The following is a 19509-nucleotide window of genomic DNA, read 5'->3' as shown; positions in this document are numbered from 1 at the left end:
TGGAAACGAATGGGAGCGGGGCGGGGCTTCGCTTCCGGGGGGTGGGGGGCGGTTCCTCTTCCGCTTCCGGTCCGGTGCCGGTTTGACCGCCCGCCCGCTCTTTCGCCCGGCGGCGGTTTTCCGGGAATTTTGGTGGCAATGGCGTTCGCTTCCGGGCGAAATGGGGCCTCCGTCGGTGTGGGGGTTGTGGCGGCGGTCGCGCATCGTCGTGTTTTTTTTTTTGTTTTTCCCCTCCTCTCTCGGGTTCTTTTCCCTTTCTGGGGTCCCGGGTGGGGTGGCGTAGGGGTCCTTTTCTCTGTATTCTGTGCTGGCGGTGTTGTTTCGTTTTTATGCCATCTTGGGGTATCAGATCACCTATGTACCATGTTGATAATTGCTATTCTTTAGGTTTGGATTTCCTTCTCTTGGAGAGGATTGGGCAGCGGGTGTGTCGTGGTGGTGTTTTATATTTTGGTTTTGTTTCTCATTTTTTTGTCTTTATATGCTATATTTTTATTAGGGCTATGTGCGTTGGTTCATTTTGATTGATCTTTAAGGGTTTATTTGGTAGTAATGCGACGCTTATTATGGAAGAGAAGTCTCTTTCTACAAGAAGCAAGATTTCTAGTGGTGGGTCCTAAATGTGGTATTCCACCTGTGAGCTCTCCACCTGCATTTGAAAGCAGACGCAGAAAACGGTTAAGGCTTGGTAATGAGGAAAATAGTGGATTAAAGAGATCAAGTAATAGTGTAATAAAATCGATGATGGACGAAAATGAGGCGAAATCGATTTGCTTTGAAAACCATGGGTTTCTCCAAAAACCTTTAATAATAAATCATTGGTCAGAATTTTTGCAGGAACTCCGACGTATTGAGTTTCGTTGGTCACTAGCTCCTTCTGCGGGTGGTGTTATTATCTTAACCATATTAGAACACGGTATTGATGGTGAAAAAGTCCTATGTTCTCTTAGAGGGACCTCAGGTTGTGCCCCAATTGCGGAGTTTTTTGAGTGTTGTGGAAGTTTTATTCAGGGTTCATTAAGTAAGTATGATACAAGATTTGTTGATCTTGATGGTGGTGAGTTTCTCCTTCGAGTTGTGGCCACGAGAAGGATTCCTGAAGGTAATACTCTAGATTTAATTGCTGATAAACCTATACTTCCTGTATTAGCTCAATATGACTGTCGAGGAACCTCTGTGGATGTTTCTATTGTTGAAACTAAAACAGGTGTTCAGACTCTACTTTTTCAAAATTTGTCATTACAGACATTCAATTATGCGTTTTTGACTTCTGTTCCTATTTTTCTTAAACGTACTGATGTTGGGGTACGTAACGTTGATTTCGTATCCAAAGAGCAGATGCGTCATTTTCGCTTTGCGTGGTGTTTTCTAAGACGAGAATCTATGATGACAGCAGTTGATATGACTGAATTGGATAGTTTATTACCACCCTGAGTTTTTTTTTTTTTCTCCCTATTGCTCTTTCTTTGGGTTACATTAATGACTACTGTAAGGTTTTTTGTACATTTTGCATACTATTTCTTTATTTTCTTACCTAAATTCGTTTCCTTTTTTATTGAATCGTTTTCTTCTATATTTTTTTTATTGTAAATTTAACAGGAATTCCCTACTTAATGCGCGCCCTTTCCTTGCGGAGTGTCTCTTTTTTCGGTCGTGGGGCTTTGGCCACCATCAGTACTTCTCGTATGTGGTGCTCGACAGAAGCTGCCAAAAAAGAGGAGAATACTGCCAAACCGGAAGGAGAACAAACACCAATTACTCAAGAGGCTTTTGCTAAACTGGAAAAGGAACTTGAAAAGGCGAGAGAAGACATTGGTGAACTCAAGAAGGAAGTGCTTTATCGTGCTGCTGAGGCTGAAAACGCCCGTCGTATTGGTCGTGATGATGTTGAAAAGGCGAGGGCTTATGGAATCACATCTTTTGGAAAGGACATGCTGGATGTTGTGGATACCCTCGAAAAGGGTATTGATGTTATCTCAAAGCTCGGAGCTGAGGAAATTGAAAAAAATAAGGCATTGCATTCTATCTATACTGGTGTGAAGATGTCAGTTAAAGTTTTACTAAACAACTTTGCGAAGCACGGAATCGAAAAGTTGGATGTTCAGGTAGGGGCCAAATTTGATCCCAACATTCATGATGCTCTTCTTAAGACTCCACCAACTAAGGAAATCCCCAGCGGTCACATTTCTACTGTATTAAAGACTGGTTATAAGATCAAGGATCGTATACTTCGTGCACCACAGGTTGGTGTTGCTGAAGATGACTAGGTGAAATGTTGGAAGAGAAAAAAAGGGGGAAATGGTGTTTTCTGACAGAGTAGATGGTATTTTCTTGGTTCGAGCTCTCTTACAGGGAAACGAAAAAAAAAAAAAAAAGCAAACGAAAATAGTGTGCATGTCAAATCACGAAAAGCAAGACGAAGGAATGAAGGAAATACCTGAAAAAGAAATAAAGAGGAAAAAAAAAACGATGAAAACGATATTAAACATTTGTGTCTCTGTTCATCACATGAAATCTTATATATTGATTGACTTTCTTGTATGAATGGTATGTCATGGTTTTTTTTTTTTTATCTTTTGCTTGCTTTGCCTCTGTTTGATAACAATAATTATGTGTTTCTTTTACTGCAACGGTATTTCTTACGAAGGTTCTCCTCATTTTTCACGTGTAGTTGGTTGATAGTCTTTGCATAGGTAGGTATGTAGGTATGTTGGTAGGTCTATTATGGGTGTTTCGTGAGTCTTGCAGTTCATTAAGGTGTACACTGCAGCATCTACAAAATCTTTTCTAAATACTGTGAGTTGTGGATTTTCTGGACTATAATGCATAGTTAGCGATACCTATTGGATATGAATAGTTTAGTTATAGGCTGTTGTTTTTCACCATTGAAGCAATAGCATGACGAATTACCGTACTGTACTTTACCAATGTTGTTTTTCTTGCAATGGGATTGAATTATGTTTCTTTACTGACAGATAAAAAAGAAAATAAAAGAAGAAAGAGATATGAGGGCTGTTTTCTTTTGCTTTTTTTTTTTTTTCTTGTCTGTACTCATTCTTTTCTTTCATGTACTTGTGAAGTATTAATCTTGCCTAACTTTCTTACTTTTAAACACTTTCCATCAGTACTTTTAGTATACTTAGTAAGGTATTTAGTAGTTTATTTATCTACATATTTTGATTTTATTTTACAAACTTTTATCGTTATTAAAACAATGGGTGATGAAGGGAATAAGGATGAAGGACCCAATCGTATTATGGTCTTCCTTCGTGTTCGCCCGGCGAAGAAAGGTGAGATTGATCCCGAGAATGGAACTCATTTTCTACTTGATATTCAACCCGACAATAAAACCTGCCTTTTAGAGGGAAAAACGTATAGCTATGATTATATATTCAATGGTGAAGTGGATCAAGGGGATATTTATTATCGAGTAGCTCAGCCTGTCGTTACTAACGTTTTCAAAGGTTATTGGGGTACTGTAATGGTCTATGGACAAACGGGTACTGGTAAATCTTTCACTATGTGTAATTTCAGTCCATCTAATGCAGGTATTATTCCACGAACGATGAAATACATTTTTGAAACCATACAAAATGATTCTGAACGAATTTACACTGTTATGTTCTCTTTTATTCAGATTTACGTGGATAAATTACAAGATTTGTTTAATCCTGAGGCTCCTGAGTTGAAGATTAATAGAGACAAAAATGGTGTTAGTTTCCCAGGAGTTGTGGAACATACTGTAAAAGATGAAGAAGATTTTCGTCGTCTTTATGATGATGGTAATCAATACCGAGTAATTACTGCAACAAAAATGAATCCAGAAAGTTCTCGAGGTCATGCTGCTTTATTTATTCAGGTGAAATCTGTTCCAAAAGATGACCCAGGTGGTGAGGTTCGAAGTGGAAAACTTTTTCTTATCGATCTTGCCGGATATGAACGTTTTAGTAAAACAGGGGTTCAAGAAGGACAAATGGCATTAGAGGCAAAGACTATTAATGCATCTCTTTTGTCTCTTGGAAATGTTGTTCAAGCTTTATCAGATCGTTCAGAGCACGTTCCATGGCGTAATGCAAAACTAACCCGTATGCTTGAGGATGCTATTGGTGGACGTGCAAAATGCAGTATTATACTTACTGCAGGTCCGAGTAGTGAACATTTACATGAAACACTTGGAACACTTTATTTTGGTTCTCGTGCTATGGCAGTAAAAACGAATGCTAAACTTGCTGTTAACATTGACTATAAGAAATTGGCCGCAAAACTACAAGAGTTACTTGCTGCTGCAGAAGGTCGTATTAACACTCTTGAAGTAGAAGCAACTCGAAGACAACTTGAACGTGAAGAAGCAGAAGCAGCATTCCAAGCAGAATGGGCAAGGATTAAAAAGACTCAACAAGATCAACTGAATGAATTACTTGCATCTGGTGCATCAAAAGAAAAGATTGAAGAACTTATTCGTTTTAATGAAGAAGAGAATAAATTAATGGAAGAGCAACAATATCAACAACGACAAGCGCTTGAGGAACGTCATGAACAAGAGTTAAAGGAAGCTATGGAGAGGGAACAAAAAACTTTAATGAATCAGACTGCTGAATCAACTTCTAATATGAGTAAAGACATTGGTGAACTTCATCGTCAACTTTCACAAGAACGTCAAGAGAAGGAAAAGTACAAATTAAAGGCCAAGGAAGCAGAATCTGAAGCACGACGTGTAACAATGGAGATGAATGAATTAAGAGTTCAGATGGAAGGAGAAGGACTTGCTGGTTTATCAGGATCAACTTCAAATCCTGAATTTAAGAAAGAATTTGAACGACGTATCGATTCTGTAAAGTCTATGTATGAGGAAAATATGCAACTTCGATTATCTGAGATTGAAGATTTACACAGTGAAGAAATTAATCGATACAAAACTATGTATGATGATTTAAAAAGAACAATGGATAATGAAATACGATCTCAAAAAGATAATCTTGTTGCTTCTTATGAAGAAGAAATTGATGCTATTCGTAGGAGCTCAGCAGATGTACAGAGTAAACTTAAGAAAAACCATCTTGTTATTAAACAATCATACCAAACACAGAAGGAATCTTTAGAGCAAGAAAACAGTGAACTTACTGCTTATATTGAAGCATTAACTAAGCAAGTACAGTCTTTGGGAGCAAAACCAGTATCAAAACCATCAAATGTTACCAAGTCAAACTCTTTAATGATACCAGGAGATGCAAATAAGAGAATTCAAGATCTTATGACAACTATTAAGGAACTTCGTGCAGAAATTGCGTATATTCGAACAGAGAAAGATGCCCTTACCAGAGAAAAAGAAACACAAGAAGCTAGAGGTGAAGATAGGTTAAATCCTGCACAAATTCGTCAATTGAAAAATGAAAATGATGAATTGAAACAAGTAAAGAAAAATTTGGAAGATGATGTTTTCAGAATGAAGGCAGAATTGGCTTTATCTAAGCATCAAGTTGAAGAAGATGATGATGAAGATGATGAAATCGTAGATGTATTTGGAGACAATGAAGGTATTCCAAAATTTATTAAAAATGTTCTAAAAGTTCCATATTTTGCTGGTACACAAGCAGTTCAAAGCACTCACAAAGCTATTCTTGGATCATTAACTACTGATCTAGATGAATATAGACGTATGTTGAAGTACAGATTTTTTTTAATTGGTAATTCTAACGCTGGTAAATCTAGCTTTATGAAATGTCTTGCAGCGACTTCTACACCTATGATTCGTGGTACACCAGAAGTTATTACCCCTACAGTTCATCCAACTTCTACTTCTGTTAATGTGGATGATGCTTATTGTTCAAGGAATGATTGGTATAAAACATACGTTAAATTTTTGGATTTGGATACACCACAACAACAACAATCAGGAGGTTTTTTGAGTTCTATAGGTATATCAAAAAGTTCAAAAAATGGTGTCAGTGATCCTGCTAAAATTCATATTGATTTACTTGATTTTCCAAGTGATTTAACTTTTTGGCATGGTATTCCACCTTATTTATTACCATCTAAAAATGTTATATATTGTTTAATTTATGATCTTACAAAACCAATTGAAGATGTTAAACAAGAATTGGAAAGGGAACTTATACTTCTTCATGCAGCTTGTCATCGAGTATATTCTAAAGATATTGGTGGTGATTCAGCTAAAATTGGATTTTGTTTGGTGGGTACCAGAAAAGATGCTCTTAAGGATTATCGTGATGCATCTGTTTTGATACACATTAACAGAATTGCTGTTCTTCTTGGAGACACTTTTTTTCGTTTGCGAGGAGATGATAATCGTGGTCTTGTTTGTGTCGGTAATTTCGCAGTAAGCGCTAAAGATTGGTCAGTTTTAAGTACAAAGAAAGATCAAGGACCAAAAACATTTAAAGAATTGAGTAATTATTTGGGTACTATTGCGTCTCAACTTTATTCTAACCGTCCAAGTAGTCTTTTACCATCATCTAAAGATACTGCATCTCATCTAAGCTATATGCTTGGAGATGAAATGCTTGAGACTTCTGCTGAAAAGACATCTCACCTTGTAGAGGCACAACGACGAATGCGTCAAGGAATTGTAACTCTTCTTACAGCATTATTTCGTGAACAAAAGGTTCGATGGGCATTACAAGAGTGTGAACTTAGAAATTTAATTTCTGAACATTTGTCTCTGGATTCTAAAACCAGTTATGGTATTTTTACTGAAAACTATGTGGTACGTGAACTTTTTTCACGTGGAGTTATTGTTGCCCTTCCGAGCGCTATTATTGAACCTAAGTATTTACCACGTATAAGTGGATCTCAAAAACTTTCTCATGATGGTATTATAGTTTTGGATCCCAGTCGCCTACTTGTTCATTATTCAGTATTTATGTGTCCTAGTTCATTAACACGAGTACCAAGTGGATCATCGTTTCTTAAAGATCGAGAAGTCATGCAGTTTGATTACTCTGGTTTAAGTCGATGCCAAACTTCATGGGGACAAGGTATTGTTACTGGAGATGTTACCCAAGTGGTTGGTGTTAAACTGTTACCACAAATGGGTAATGATGTTAAAACGGCACAAGAATTATATTGTGTTATGGGATTGGGACTACCACTAAAAACTGAAACTGCAATAATATCACCACAACATTTTTCAGCTCGCATGTCTGATTGTTTAAGTTACTATTTATCATATATGATTTCTTGTAATGGTGATGGTATTGCAAGACAGTACAAATTTAATGCAAACCCATCAACACTTTTTGCCTCTATTCAGACAAAATTAATTCCCTTTTCTCATGTTCCATCAAAAGATCCAAGACACTTGGTAATGAATTGGAAGGATGCATCATTTCTTGTACTTGAAAAAAGTCGCTTAAAGTATGGTGTTTTTGGTTCTAAAGGTGTAAAGGATGCTGCTTCACAAACAAACATTCCCATTCGTGGTATTATGAAATATGAGGGTCAGTTCTTATATATTGCCATAACTGGGCGACACACTGAGGGCAATAAAGCTATTGATGCGTGCAGTACAGTTTTGGACGCTATCCATTACGAAATTGTCTCCACATGCAAGCGAAACTTTCGTGGAGTGAAAGTGCAATTTCAAGAACTTACTCTAACAGGGGCCTCTCAGAAGCGAGAGAGCTTTGCAGCTGGACAAGAAGCAATATTGAGTCGTTACAAAGCCGATGATAAGGTTATAGCAGCACAACAGCATATCACTCTCAGTCTGAGTGATCCAAATGCCAAGGAGATTGAGGATGCTATCATCAATTTACCTTTGAAGCTACGTGAAAAACCAGATGGATAAAAATCAAGTGGGATATATTATTTTATTATTATTATTATTATTATTATTATTATTATTATTATTATTATTATTGTTGTTGTTATCATTATTTATTATTAGTATTTCTTTTTGCCGTTACTATTTACATTGACAAATACTTGTTTCAGCGAAAAAAAAAGTGAAAGTACCACAGTGGTAACGGTAACGCCCAGTGGTTGAGAATAATGAACCACCAATGATGTCTATGAGCGTGCCGTTCTTCTTCTTGTTCTCCTTTCTTTCTTTTCTCTTGTTTTTCCATTATATATATATATATATATATATATATATATATATATATCTTGTAAAGGGTTTTACTTTTTTTTTTTAATTCGAGTTATTTTTATGTTTATGGGACTTGGTGATATTTTTATGCGTTTTCCTTTCACCCCAGTGTAAAAACGGGGATGATTTCTTTACTTTTTATTTAGGTATAAACGTTGGGAAGAAGTTAATTCTGAGTAACAGTTTTTTTTTTTTTTTTTTTTTTTTTTTGTTTCTGCAACTAAAAAATGGAAACGGTCGAGATTTGATTAAATGCCATACTGGTAATATATACATATATATGTATGTTTTTTTTTTTTTCGACTCCTGCTTCTTTTTTTTTTTTTTGGTTGTAGGCGAGCTGAGGAGTGGTTACATTAAGGGAAGAAAATGTTGCGTCGTTGTTGTCCCGCCACGACTAGTGGTGTTGGGATTAATGCCGGAATGGTTGCCGGTGCGTTTGCCAGCACCCAAAAACGTTTTCTAAAGATAGCGAAGTCTCCATTTGGTTTTTACTTGGCTCGACGCGGGCAGCGTAAGTATCCATTCCACCGCCGTCCACACATAAAAAATACCCACGCAATGAATTTAAATGCACCATACTTCTGGAAGTTCATGACAGCGAAGAGTCCGTCTTTTTTCTTGCCAGAGGAGAACTACATCACAGGTGACTGGACAGGGAAGTTCTTTGTATCAAAGCGGCAGGTGTACACTTTGCAACATGCCACTAGCGGAGCAAAAGTACGGGTAAAATCATTCCCGTCTGTGTTTGAATTTAACACTCCATCACGGTGGAACATAGGAAAGGAAATGAACACACTAACGAAGCCTCGTATGGACCTCATTGACGAGCAAATGCTAACAAAGAAGCAACGTCTGGATTACGTCAAGGCAGGACTGCTTCCTAAGTAAGAGGAATGGTTTTTTTTTTCAGGTTTTTCTTTTGCTTCGGCCTCTTCCTTGTTGTTCTTGTTGTTGTTGTTGATGGTGATGGTGGTATTTGGTGCAAACTTCTTGCATTTCTCGTTATCAGTGTGATAAAAAGAAAAAAAAGTGCAGTGAGAAATAAAGACTATATTCAATATTCCCTTTAAATATATGTATACTTTTTTTTTTTGTTTCTTTACGTTTCCGATAAGTGTTTTTTTTTTCTTTTTCCCTTATTTCCTCTCCATTGTCATTGCTAAGTGTAGAGACACGATAAAGTTTTCTGAGAAGTCTGTTATGAGTCATTCAAATCGTAGCCATTTGGGGGAAGATGTGTTGGATGTGGAGCACAAAATAGTTTTAGAGACTAACAAGCGCAAAAAAGTAGAGCGCGCACTTGGGCACCTCCGTTCGCAGGGACTACCTAAAACCCACAAAGAAGTGACATTTCAAACCTTATTAGAAAGTATTGAAAGTGTTAAAAAGGAAAAAAACACAATTCGCGAGTGGTTAGAACGTGGTGTTGCAGAGGCAGAACGTGTATCTGAGCAATTGTTACAGTTGTCTGAAGAAGTGCAGCACGCTGAGGAGCTAGAAACTAAAGTTAAACTGTCAGTACATGAACTTACTGATTATTATAGTCAATTGCAGCAAGACCTTCACAATATGAACCTTGAAGTAAGATCTTTACAGCATGATATCAGTATGAAGAAGGATGTTGAGGCTGTGGAAGTGGTACAAACAAATGCTCAGAAAAATGAAGATTTTTCTCTTTTTGACTTGAGTGCTCTGAAAAAAACCGTAGAGGAGTTACGCCGCAAAGTAGCTATGGTTGAGACGGCAGAGGCAGCTATGGGTTGTCTTGCTGCATGTTCCCGTCGTTCACTTCATGAACTTGGAAAACTTAGTATCGCTGTAAACAACACTGATGTGTTAGGTGAATGGAAGGAAACTGAAGATGATACCGATTCGTTTGATTCTGAAGAAGGTGCAGACAGTACACGTCATTCACCAGTAGTTCTCACATCAGCAAAAGCAATTCTTGATCGATGTGACTTATGTCTTTGTACAATCTGGTCTGGATTGAGCCGTGTTGCATTTGATAAGGCTCACCACCGGCGTCAACAAGATATGCGGTATGAAGAGGCATATGTAGCCGTTGAACGGGATTATGAAATGACTATGCAAAACTGTGCCACACACTTGCAACAGTTACGGGATGAAGTGGAATTGTGGAAGAGCAAATATTCCACATTTGAGAGTTTGGTAAAAGAGTGGGAGGTGGGAGATAATAAAAACACGGGAATATTTTATACAAAAGATAGGTGTGAAAACGAAACTAATGAAAGTTTCACAAAAAAAGAGGAAAATGATACTGATGAAAGTTTTGCTACCGCATTGAAGCGCGAGAAAACCTCTTTAGAGGATAATTATCATCGTTTACAAGCTACAAAGGAATCATTGGAGAATAAGATAGATATTGCTACAAATGATTACAAATGTGTCAGGGAGTTAAAACATGAATATCGTGATCTGGAGTTAAGGAAGTCAGAACTCGTGCGTATAAATGAACAGCTTCGAAAAAAGAATCGAATGATGAAGCTGGCCGCATGGAAAATAGACATGACATTACCACTGACGCTTATCGACAAGTAGCGCAGTGACGTATATATTGTATTCTATCGTTATATATATTGTTATTATTATTATCGTTTTTAGTGTGAAAAAGTGTTTACATGGGGTTCTTTGTTTACCCTATTCTCTGATTTTTCTCAGCCATATATATATTTCTTTTTTTTAAAACTCCTTTTATTACTTTTATTATTATTATTATTATTATTATTATTATTATTATTATTGCTTATGTTATTCTATTATTTATTAATGTATTTTGATCTATTTTTTTTTTTTTTCGTTTTGCGAACAAGGTCTATGCGCAGGTTTACTCTCCATCGGTTTATTTCTGTGGCCTTTGCCCTGCGTAGCAGCATTAGCAGCATCAGCAGTGGTAGTAATCATGATAAGAGTAGTGGTAGTGGTATTGACAATAGTAGCGTCAGCAATAGTGATTCCCTCCTTGATGACATCTTCTCTGAGCTAAGCACATGTGATATAACGCAGCGGCAGAGTTCGCTCAAAACTCAGACAGTGTCATCCTCAAAGGGAATACACAATAGCAATAGCAACAACAATAGCGGAACTGGAGTGTCCACATCTGTGAATACTGCTGCACCGGAAGATGCTGAGATACGGGCAGAGCTGGCTAAACAGGAGCACCTCCAACGACTCCTGCAGGAGACGCATGACCAGACGGCGATGACAAAACGTGAGGAGGTGAAGGCGGAGGAGGTGCGACGTCACTCCCGCTATGTCGCTTCACCTCCAGCGGGATTACATCTTTCTACTGCTGAATTGATACAGGAAAAATCACCACAACATTTTTCCCCCGCAGAGGACTCCTCTACGAGACTTTCATCGTTACCACAGTTGAACACACCCGGTTCTGTGGCTGTGGTAACGTTGGTAGGGAAAGTCCTCTCAGAGGCCACCATGCACGGCAACGGGAATTTAGAGGAGACCGACAACACATCGGCAGCTGAAAATGGTCCACATGCTCGCATGCTGGTGCAGTACAGTGTGCCGTTTCTTCCCACACCCACTCCCGTCACTGTGCAGGTGCGTTGTTACGGAGCAACATTAGCATCCTTCGTTCAGCAACACGTGCGAATGGGGGATTTGGTGCACGTTTTAGGACACGTATTGCCTCTTCACGTGCAAGCCGCAGGGGATCCCGCGTTTTGCGTCTGTGCACTCCCAGTGGGGGGTAACATCTCCGTTGTATTCTCTGCTGAGAGTGTCTCTGCGCAGTGAGTGAGGCGTGAGGCAACCATAGCTGTACAAGAAGAAAGAAAGAAATAACAACAAAAACAAAAACGACAGTGTTTATTGGAATCGGCTGGTACTGCTAGTTCCGCCATTCTTTTTTTGTTTTTCCTTGTTTTACTGTTTATTATTATTATTATTATTATTATTATTATTATTTTCCTCTACAAAGAGTGTTGTGTTTTAAACTTTATTCTTCCCATTTTTTTTTTTTCTTTCTGAAAATGAGTGGAATATAGAGAGTATAATTATCCAAGCATAGCAAAAACGAACGAACAAAAGAATAATAAAAGCGCACACCTATAAAAAAAAAAAAAAAAGAAAAAAAACCCTATTCAAACAACTGAAACTATGACAAAAAAGGTACTCGTTCCTGCAGCTGATGGCACAGAGGACATTGAACTTTCTTGCATCACAGACATTCTTCGTCGGGCAGATATCCAGGTGACGGTCGCATCAGTGATGGAAAGCCAAAACATTCTCCTTTCCAGGGGTTTAAAGCTTACCACAGACTCACTCATAAAGGACGAGTCGGCCGACAAATACGACGGTGTTTTTCTCCCAGGCGGTCTTCCAGGAGCCGACCATCTTGGCAAAAGTGAAAATCTCAAGAAAATCCTCCAGGATATTCGTGCACAGGGAAAGTGGTACGGTGCTATTTGCGCTTCCCCAGTTATCTCTCTGGTCCCTATGGGTATGTTGGAGGGTGTAAATACAGTCACTTGCTATCCCGCATTGAAAGACAAGGTTCCCGCACCTGTAAAGTGGTCAGCTGACCCTGTTGTTCGTTGTGGGAAGTGCTTGACGAGCATGGGACCTGGTACAGCTATGGCCTTTGGTCTCGCTATTGTTGCTGCCCTCGTATCAAAGGATATGGCGCAAAACTTGGCCAAGGATTTGCTTATTGATGGAACGCCAGTCATCGATCAGACGCTAAGTAAGTTCTAAACACTTGAAAGAAAAAAGAAAAGAAAAGAAAAAAGATGCAATCGAGTACAAGAAAAGGAATAGTGTTCTGTCTACGTTTTTATTTGTGATGATACTACTACAAAATAAAAGGAAAGGAGTATATATATATATATATATATATGAAAGAAGAATAATACTCTTTTTTATTTGAGCCTAGGGAAAAGGAAAGGAAATATCAAGGGTTTGTTAAGCACATATATGAATTAAAATGAGGAGGTGCAAAAAAAAAAAAAAAAAGCGTTTGCAAATATTATGCGATGAGTTTTTCTGAAACAAGAATAAATACGTTTTTGTTTTGTTTTGTTTTGCATCTCTTGTTTTTCTTTTTCTGTTTTTGGATTGTTCTCTCTCACCTTGTTCTCTACTCTCTTGCTCCTTTTTTTTTTTTATCTTCTAGGATGAAATGCGATTCTGTAGACTTGGATTATTTAAATATATTGGTTCACCAGCTCAATTTCGTGGTTCTGGTGATGCGATTTCAGCTAGTTTTGTACTGACATATACAGTCGGTGGTGAACCCATGAAGGTTCACTGTATTCCTGGGTACATATCGGCTCTGTACCTAATTGAATACCCTAAAAAGGAAAAGATGCTGCTTCTTGACACTGGATTTCCTAGTGATTTAGAGCGTATTCGATTTTATGTGGAAGAAGTAATGAACTCTGATAAGGTTGGAAAACAACGAATGGAAGATAAAATTCAATTAGCTGTTTGTACTCACTCTCATGTTGACCATGCTGGAGCTTCTATCGGTTATGAAAGATGTGGTATTCCAGTTGCTCACCCATTAAATATAAATGAATATTACAAGGGTATGAAAAGTAGTTTTAGACAACTTGTTGAGATATCTTTAACCTTTTTTGCAGCTGGTCGTTTGGGACGCAAAAAACATGAGAACGCATTTCTTTTCTCTAAAGGATTGTTAGGTCCATATTGGCAAATGCCTAGTAAAGGACCCAAATTGGATGATGGAACACCACTTCCATATGGTTTTGACGATTGGGTAGCAATTAGGTGTCCTGGACACACTTCCCATATGATATGTCTTTATCACCCACACTCACAGTTGTTTTATATCTCTGATATGTTTGTACAGACTAAAAAGGGATTTTTCCCTCCTTTTACGGTTGACTCCACTTTGGCATACAATCGTAGTCTTCACCGTCTACGAGGGTTACCTGTACGTTGCGCTTTACTGGCACATTTTGGGATCATAGACGTTGATGATAAATGTGGTTCATGGAATGGGTTAATTGACGATGTTGTTTACAATTTCACATCACCTACTTCCAATGGATCTCATTTTAGCACAATCTCTTCTATGAAGAAGATGGTACATACTTTCACGAGCGAGAAGGTTTCTCCAGATGTAATAATTCCATCTAACAGCTTTCCGTTCAAAGTGGAGGATGGCACTGATCTTCCCCCATTATACATTATGAATAAATGAGAAAATATCTCCATACATTGAATTACCTCATGTTTTTTTTTTTTGTGTGTGTGTTTTGGGATTTGGTATTTCTTCTTATTTCTTATTATTTCTTATTTTTATTATTATTTGTTTTTTATTCATTTTGTGATTCTGCTGTGGATTCGAAACCTCGTGTTGAATGTTGCATGTTTTTTTTTTCTACCTTTTCTTTTCTTTTCATTTTGTTTCTTTTCTTTTTTAATACTTGTGGAAAAAAAAAAAAAAAAAAAACTAATAGAATCGATAAAAACAACAGTGTATCAACAATTAAAAAAAAAAAAAATCATTGTATCCGTAACCGTAACTGAAAGTATTACTCACTAAGGAACGACAGTAACTGAGAAGGAATCCTGAAGCAAACATGAACGATCTCTTCCTCCAAGTGATATCTGGATCTCCGCGGCAAAAATACAACCAGATTATTGCTACTTCACCAGAGTATACCATTCTATGTGCCCAGGCACCAAAGGCAGAAGATCGCATCGCTTTACTTATAAAGCGGTTCCCCACGTCAACTGAGACAAGTTCAGCGCAGACAATGCGCCATCTTCTGCAGACGTGTGTCACATCCTCTGTTCCACCTGATGAGGCAGAATCTATGGTCGAAACCTTGGTAGAGTTCGCCAAAGAACATCCAACATGGACTGACACTATTCAATGGATCTGTGCTCTTGTGCATTATTACTGTACGGACGAAATCACTGTCTCACTATTTTCCGAATTTGATGTGCCTTCTGTGGCTGTACATGCAATAAAAGAAAATGCCCAAAACAATCAACTTGTTTTGGCTGCTTGTGCTTTATTGTCTCATTTTAACTTATATCCTATAGGTGACGGCATTTCCCAACTTGCTCGTGCCCTGCAAATTCACAGTACAGATCCATTGGTTTGTAAAATGGCTTGTCGTGCTCTGGCAGAATTTACTTCTTACGTTGTAGAAGCACCAGAACGATTTGCTGCTTCTAATAAAGAATTTATTGAAGCAAATGGTGTAGAAGTACTTGAATGCGTTTTACGAGATCAAATCGGAGATGAAGAAACCACGAGATATGTTGTTCGAATTGCTGCCAATATGACAAGTTCAGGTTCGCCAAGTTCTCTTGAACCGGACTCAAAAGTTATGTCCTATCTTGCAGAAGCACTTGGGCGATATTCCGATTCTGATTTGCTTTGCAGCCATGCATTACATGTTTTTAGCAATTTACCTACTTCAACCTATATTGATTGGGATATAATAACAAAATTATTTAAAACAACTGAATCTGAGGCGACAGCATTGGAAGCTATTCACTTCCTATGCAGTGTTGCAATAAATGTTAAGGTACAAAAACAATTAATATATTCAACAGGTTGTGTTAATCGTGTTCTTGAAATTCTACGTAAATACCGTCTCAATGCCGCTATTCAAGAAAATGCATGCAGTTTACTGTCCTACCTATCTTTTGACTCTGAAACGATAACAACAAAAATAACAGAAGCAGGTGGAATTCTTTTGGTACTTGAGGCTATGAGAAATTTTCCAGATAATGAAGATTTACTTGTTTCTGCGTGTGCGGCACTCAGTGGTTTAACATTCAATAACCTTCAAGGACAGAAAGTCATTGTTGAAGAAAAAGGTGTAGCATGTATTTTAGAAGCTATGCGACGAGGAAAAAGTGCACGATTACAAGAGAATGGTTGCTTGGCAATTGGAACTATGTGTTGGAACAGTGATTTAAAAGCTGATGTGGTACGTTTGGGAGGAGTGGAAATGATTATGAATGCTTTACAAAATCATTACACAAGTCCTGGTCTTGTTAAAAATGCATGTCGGGCCTTGGCGCAAGTTGCCTTTAATTGTGAGGCCTATCGTGATGAGATGAGTGCCAGTGGAGTGATACCACTTATTATAAAAGGAATGGCACAACACCCCAACTATGACCGAGTGCAAATGCACGGTTGTGTAGCACTTTCATATCTTTCATGGAATAATGAAATAAATTCTGCACAAATAACTTCTAACAACGGCTATAAAGTTATTGTTGACGCTATGCGTAATCACGTACATAATTATGAAGTTCAAGAGCATGCATCAAGGGCTCTTGCTAATATTGGAACTGTACCATCAGATGATCTTTTACCTGCCCTAGAGCAAATTGTAATAGCTATGCGACGACATGAAAATGTAAGTGAAGTTCAAGAAGAAACTTGTCGTGCTATCGTTACTCTTTCGTTGATTTCGCCTGCATATAAAGACAAATTATATGAATTAAATTGTGTGGAATGTGTCGTTACAGCGATGAGTAATTTTCGTGGTAATCAAGTGGTTCAACAAGAGGCATGTAATGCCTTAGCTCACCTTGCTTATGAGCATGCTAAACTTAATAAATCTGTAACTGAACATAATGGAGTAGAGGCTCTTCTTACAGCCATGAAAACATATGTAAATGCTCCTAAAGTTCAGTTAAACGCTTGTGGAGGTCTAAGTGCTTTGGCGTTTGATAATACTATAGCTCAACAGCAGATATATGATCTTGATGGTGTAGCATGTGTTATACGTGCAATGGAAAATTTTGAACGTTTGCGTATGTTGGAATTGGGTTGTTCAGTCCTTGGAACATTGGCATGGAATGCTCAAATTAAAGAACAAGTTGCTGTTGTAGCTATACCAGAAATATTAAAAGCTATGCGTGCGCATTATCATAGCCCATTGTTGCAAAAGTCTACTTGTCGTGCTATATCTCAATTTGCTTTTAATTCTGAAAATAATCGTCAACTTTTGGCAGAATCTGGTGCTATACCTCTTATTGTAAATGCAATGCGTTCACATATTACCACAGATAAACTTCTTGTACATGGAATAAAAGCTCTTACTTACCTTTGCTGGGAGAACGCACAAGTTGCGGAGGCTATAATAAATGAAGGTATAGAAGATGTTCTTGAAAAAATTGTAACTTCATACTCATCATCGCAACGTGTCTACGGTGAAGCTGTTCATCTTTCTAAAATACTATTTCGTAAAGTTTCAGGGAGTCCTCATGCAAGAATGTGTTCACCACCGCTTTCTTCCCCAGTTCCAATGTCTCAAACACCAGGACCTGGTGTTACTCGCACGGATAACGAAATGCTTCTCAGTCCCCCTATGCAAGATTCAGATATTCCACATTACTATACAGTACCTCAGGAATTAATGAGACAAGAGGTAAGACAGCAGCGTAATCAGCGAAATGTCCAGGAACAACAAGGAAGAGATGATAATAAAAACAAAGGTGAGGTTCCTGGACGACGTCGCCGCAATCGTCGCCGAGGGGGCAACACCAGCCACGAACGACGCCCAAATCAGTTGGAATCACAGGTTGAAGGACAAGGTACTGGTGGGTACCACGTGGATCCATATGTCAGTCGACCACAACGTCGGGATAATGATTCAAATCGAATGATATCTGCCGAAGATTTGTGGGATGATCCGGATCCAAGTACCTACCATGGTAACCGTGACTTGGGCAAACTTAACTGGCAACAAGCAGAACTTGCACGCCAAGAGAATGAAAGACAACGACCAACAGGTGAAACGTCAGGCCGTGGTGGTAGTGGTAGTGGTGGTGGTGGTGGGGGACGAGGTGGTAAAAGACGCGTCAACCCACGTAATAACAACCGTGGAAGGGGACGTGGTGAAGTGGAAAAAACTCGTTGAGTGGTGTATTACTCAACTTAAATGTTCTACCTGGGCACTATTTTTTTTTTTTTTTTATTCCCATATTCCCTTGCTTTCTCAGAGTTTCAAGAGAGTTGGGATTTGGAAAAGAAAAGAAAAATTAATTGGAAGTGAAAATGTATGGTTACATGCAACTGAAGCATATGCTACAGACGCACCCATATCCTGAAAGGAAAAAAAAAAAAAAATACGTCTCCAAGAGAAAAGAAAGAGAGAAAAAGAAAGAAAAGAAAAGAAAAAAAGAAAAGAAAAGAAATGAAAAAAAAAAAAAGCAGACAAGAAAAAAAATATATATACAGATTATTCTTTTTCGTTCTTTCCCTCGCTTCTCTCTAACCTTTTTTTTTTTTCTTTTCTAACTTTTTCTTGTTTTCTTGCCTTCAGTAACAGATGAATAACCATGTTTTGACCTTGTTTTTGTTTCTTCTTTTCTTTTGACTTGTACGATATAGAGGTTCTTATTAGCATATCCTCCAGTAAATATGAGCATTCCGGAATGGGCGACGACTGAAGAATCCATTGAGGAGGCAAAGGATTATCTCCGACAGGGAAATACGGTGGATTTCTTTGAATTGATGTCTAGCTCCATCCTTCGAAGCCACCCAACTGACCTTGCAACATTTTGTTTAGAACTTGTTCAAACCATTGCCGACGGCAAAGAAACCCCTACAGATGGTGAATATCACCCCAAAGTCGTAGAAGACAATAGGTATATGCGAGATAAAAATGTTTGTGACTTTCTTAATGAATGGATTTTGGCTTTATTAAAAGAACGACCAAGCACAGATAGTGACCGCATCGGGTTTCACAAACGTTACTTGGAGGAACTCATAGCAGGCGAGGAGAAATCTTAAATAGAATTCAGTGGATGCTATGATTTAGAATTAAAAATACAGAGGAAGTGGGTAAGAAGAGAAGAAACCCGAATGATATAGTTTAGTGTTTAATAAACTCAAGAGCTTTTAAAATTGCCCCTAAAATGACAGTATTCTGCTGATATCCAGGTCATAATGGAAGGTGGAATGCTCGTTTCTTAATTGCTTTTTTTTTTTTTTTTCCCCCCCCCCACCGTTACCAAATAAGCTATGAGGGCCTTTGTTGAGTCCTCCCTTCTTTTTTTTTTTATTTTGTTTAATCTTTACAGTAATATAAAATGTTGTATGTTGTATTGTTTTGCTTTTCTTTTAACTTTAAAGGGGTAAAATTAAATAGCTAGCGACGCTATAGAATAGCCCGGTGTGAGGTCTGAGGTGCGTCAACGATGCGACAGTGGGTTTCAAGAATAACGGTATGGGGATCCCGAATCCCCGGAAGGGCTATTTGCAGCACACAATACATGTTCCAGCGAGGTCAGTGGGGCAACGATCGCCCTATGGGTGACGGTCGAGGCCAGCAGCGTGATTACGGTGATCAAGGCAATCGAGGTGATTGGGGTGGTCAACGTGGTGGTGGTGGCCGACGTGATTACGGTGATCA

The 19509-nt window shown here is 38.3% G+C and overlaps 11 protein-coding genes across 11 annotated transcripts; all 11 read left to right on the top strand.

Annotated features, from left to right (window-relative positions):
- TM35_000074270 (uncharacterized protein) lies at positions 1–387 on the top strand (the record flags this gene model as incomplete). Its single annotated transcript, XM_029023873.1, has 1 exon — positions 1–387. A coding segment is annotated over one exon (387 nt), but the record flags the coding sequence as incomplete, so codon positions are not given.
- Positions 388–552: 165 nt separating this feature from the next.
- On the top strand, positions 553–1434 carry TM35_000074260 (uncharacterized protein; the record flags this gene model as incomplete). The annotated part of the gene is made up of 1 exon (XM_029023872.1): positions 553–1434. One exon carries the CDS (start codon positions 553–555, stop codon positions 1432–1434), a length of 882 nt encoding a protein of 293 aa, XP_028885068.1.
- A 179-nt stretch (positions 1435–1613) lies between these two features.
- On the top strand, positions 1614–2267 carry TM35_000074250 (co-chaperone GrpE; the record flags this gene model as incomplete). The annotated part of the gene is made up of 1 exon (XM_029023871.1): positions 1614–2267. One exon carries the CDS (start codon positions 1614–1616, stop codon positions 2265–2267), a length of 654 nt encoding a protein of 217 aa, XP_028885067.1.
- A 947-nt stretch (positions 2268–3214) lies between these two features.
- Positions 3215–7807, top strand: TM35_000074240 (kinesin; the record flags this gene model as incomplete). Its single annotated transcript, XM_029023870.1, has 1 exon — positions 3215–7807. One exon carries the CDS (start codon positions 3215–3217, stop codon positions 7805–7807), a length of 4593 nt encoding a protein of 1530 aa, XP_028885066.1.
- Positions 7808–8479: 672 nt separating this feature from the next.
- Positions 8480–9001, top strand: TM35_000074230 (uncharacterized protein; the record flags this gene model as incomplete). The annotated part of the gene is made up of 1 exon (XM_029023869.1): positions 8480–9001. One exon carries the CDS (start codon positions 8480–8482, stop codon positions 8999–9001), a length of 522 nt encoding a protein of 173 aa, XP_028885065.1.
- A 312-nt stretch (positions 9002–9313) lies between these two features.
- TM35_000074220 (uncharacterized protein) lies at positions 9314–10672 on the top strand (the record flags this gene model as incomplete). Its single annotated transcript, XM_029023868.1, has 1 exon — positions 9314–10672. One exon carries the CDS (start codon positions 9314–9316, stop codon positions 10670–10672), a length of 1359 nt encoding a protein of 452 aa, XP_028885064.1.
- A 276-nt stretch (positions 10673–10948) lies between these two features.
- TM35_000074210 (uncharacterized protein) lies at positions 10949–11887 on the top strand (the record flags this gene model as incomplete). The annotated part of the gene is made up of 1 exon (XM_029023867.1): positions 10949–11887. The coding sequence occupies one exon, from the start codon at positions 10949–10951 to the stop codon at positions 11885–11887; it is 939 nt and encodes a 312-aa protein (XP_028885063.1).
- Positions 11888–12250: 363 nt separating this feature from the next.
- Positions 12251–12847, top strand: TM35_000074200 (putative 4-methyl-5(beta-hydroxyethyl)-thiazole monophosphate synthesis protein; the record flags this gene model as incomplete). The annotated part of the gene is made up of 1 exon (XM_029023866.1): positions 12251–12847. One exon carries the CDS (start codon positions 12251–12253, stop codon positions 12845–12847), a length of 597 nt encoding a protein of 198 aa, XP_028885062.1.
- A 424-nt stretch (positions 12848–13271) lies between these two features.
- On the top strand, positions 13272–14318 carry TM35_000074190 (metallo-beta-lactamase superfamily; the record flags this gene model as incomplete). The annotated part of the gene is made up of 1 exon (XM_029023865.1): positions 13272–14318. One exon carries the CDS (start codon positions 13272–13274, stop codon positions 14316–14318), a length of 1047 nt encoding a protein of 348 aa, XP_028885061.1.
- Positions 14319–14700: 382 nt separating this feature from the next.
- Positions 14701–18012, top strand: TM35_000074180 (uncharacterized protein; the record flags this gene model as incomplete). The annotated part of the gene is made up of 1 exon (XM_029023864.1): positions 14701–18012. The coding sequence occupies one exon, from the start codon at positions 14701–14703 to the stop codon at positions 18010–18012; it is 3312 nt and encodes a 1103-aa protein (XP_028885060.1).
- Positions 18013–18515: 503 nt separating this feature from the next.
- Positions 18516–18887, top strand: TM35_000074170 (antigen 2; the record flags this gene model as incomplete). The annotated part of the gene is made up of 1 exon (XM_029023863.1): positions 18516–18887. The coding sequence occupies one exon, from the start codon at positions 18516–18518 to the stop codon at positions 18885–18887; it is 372 nt and encodes a 123-aa protein (XP_028885059.1).
- Between the last annotated feature and the right edge of the window lie 622 nt (positions 18888–19509).

The sequence above is a fragment of the Trypanosoma theileri genome (genome assembly GCF_002087225.1).
Source record: "Trypanosoma theileri isolate Edinburgh chromosome Unknown TM35_Tth_7_V1, whole genome shotgun sequence".
NCBI classification, from domain to species: Eukaryota; Euglenozoa; class Kinetoplastea; order Trypanosomatida; family Trypanosomatidae; genus Trypanosoma; species Trypanosoma theileri.
Note: the sequence above shows the minus strand (reverse complement) of the source record. Positions and strands in the feature narration are given on the sequence as shown.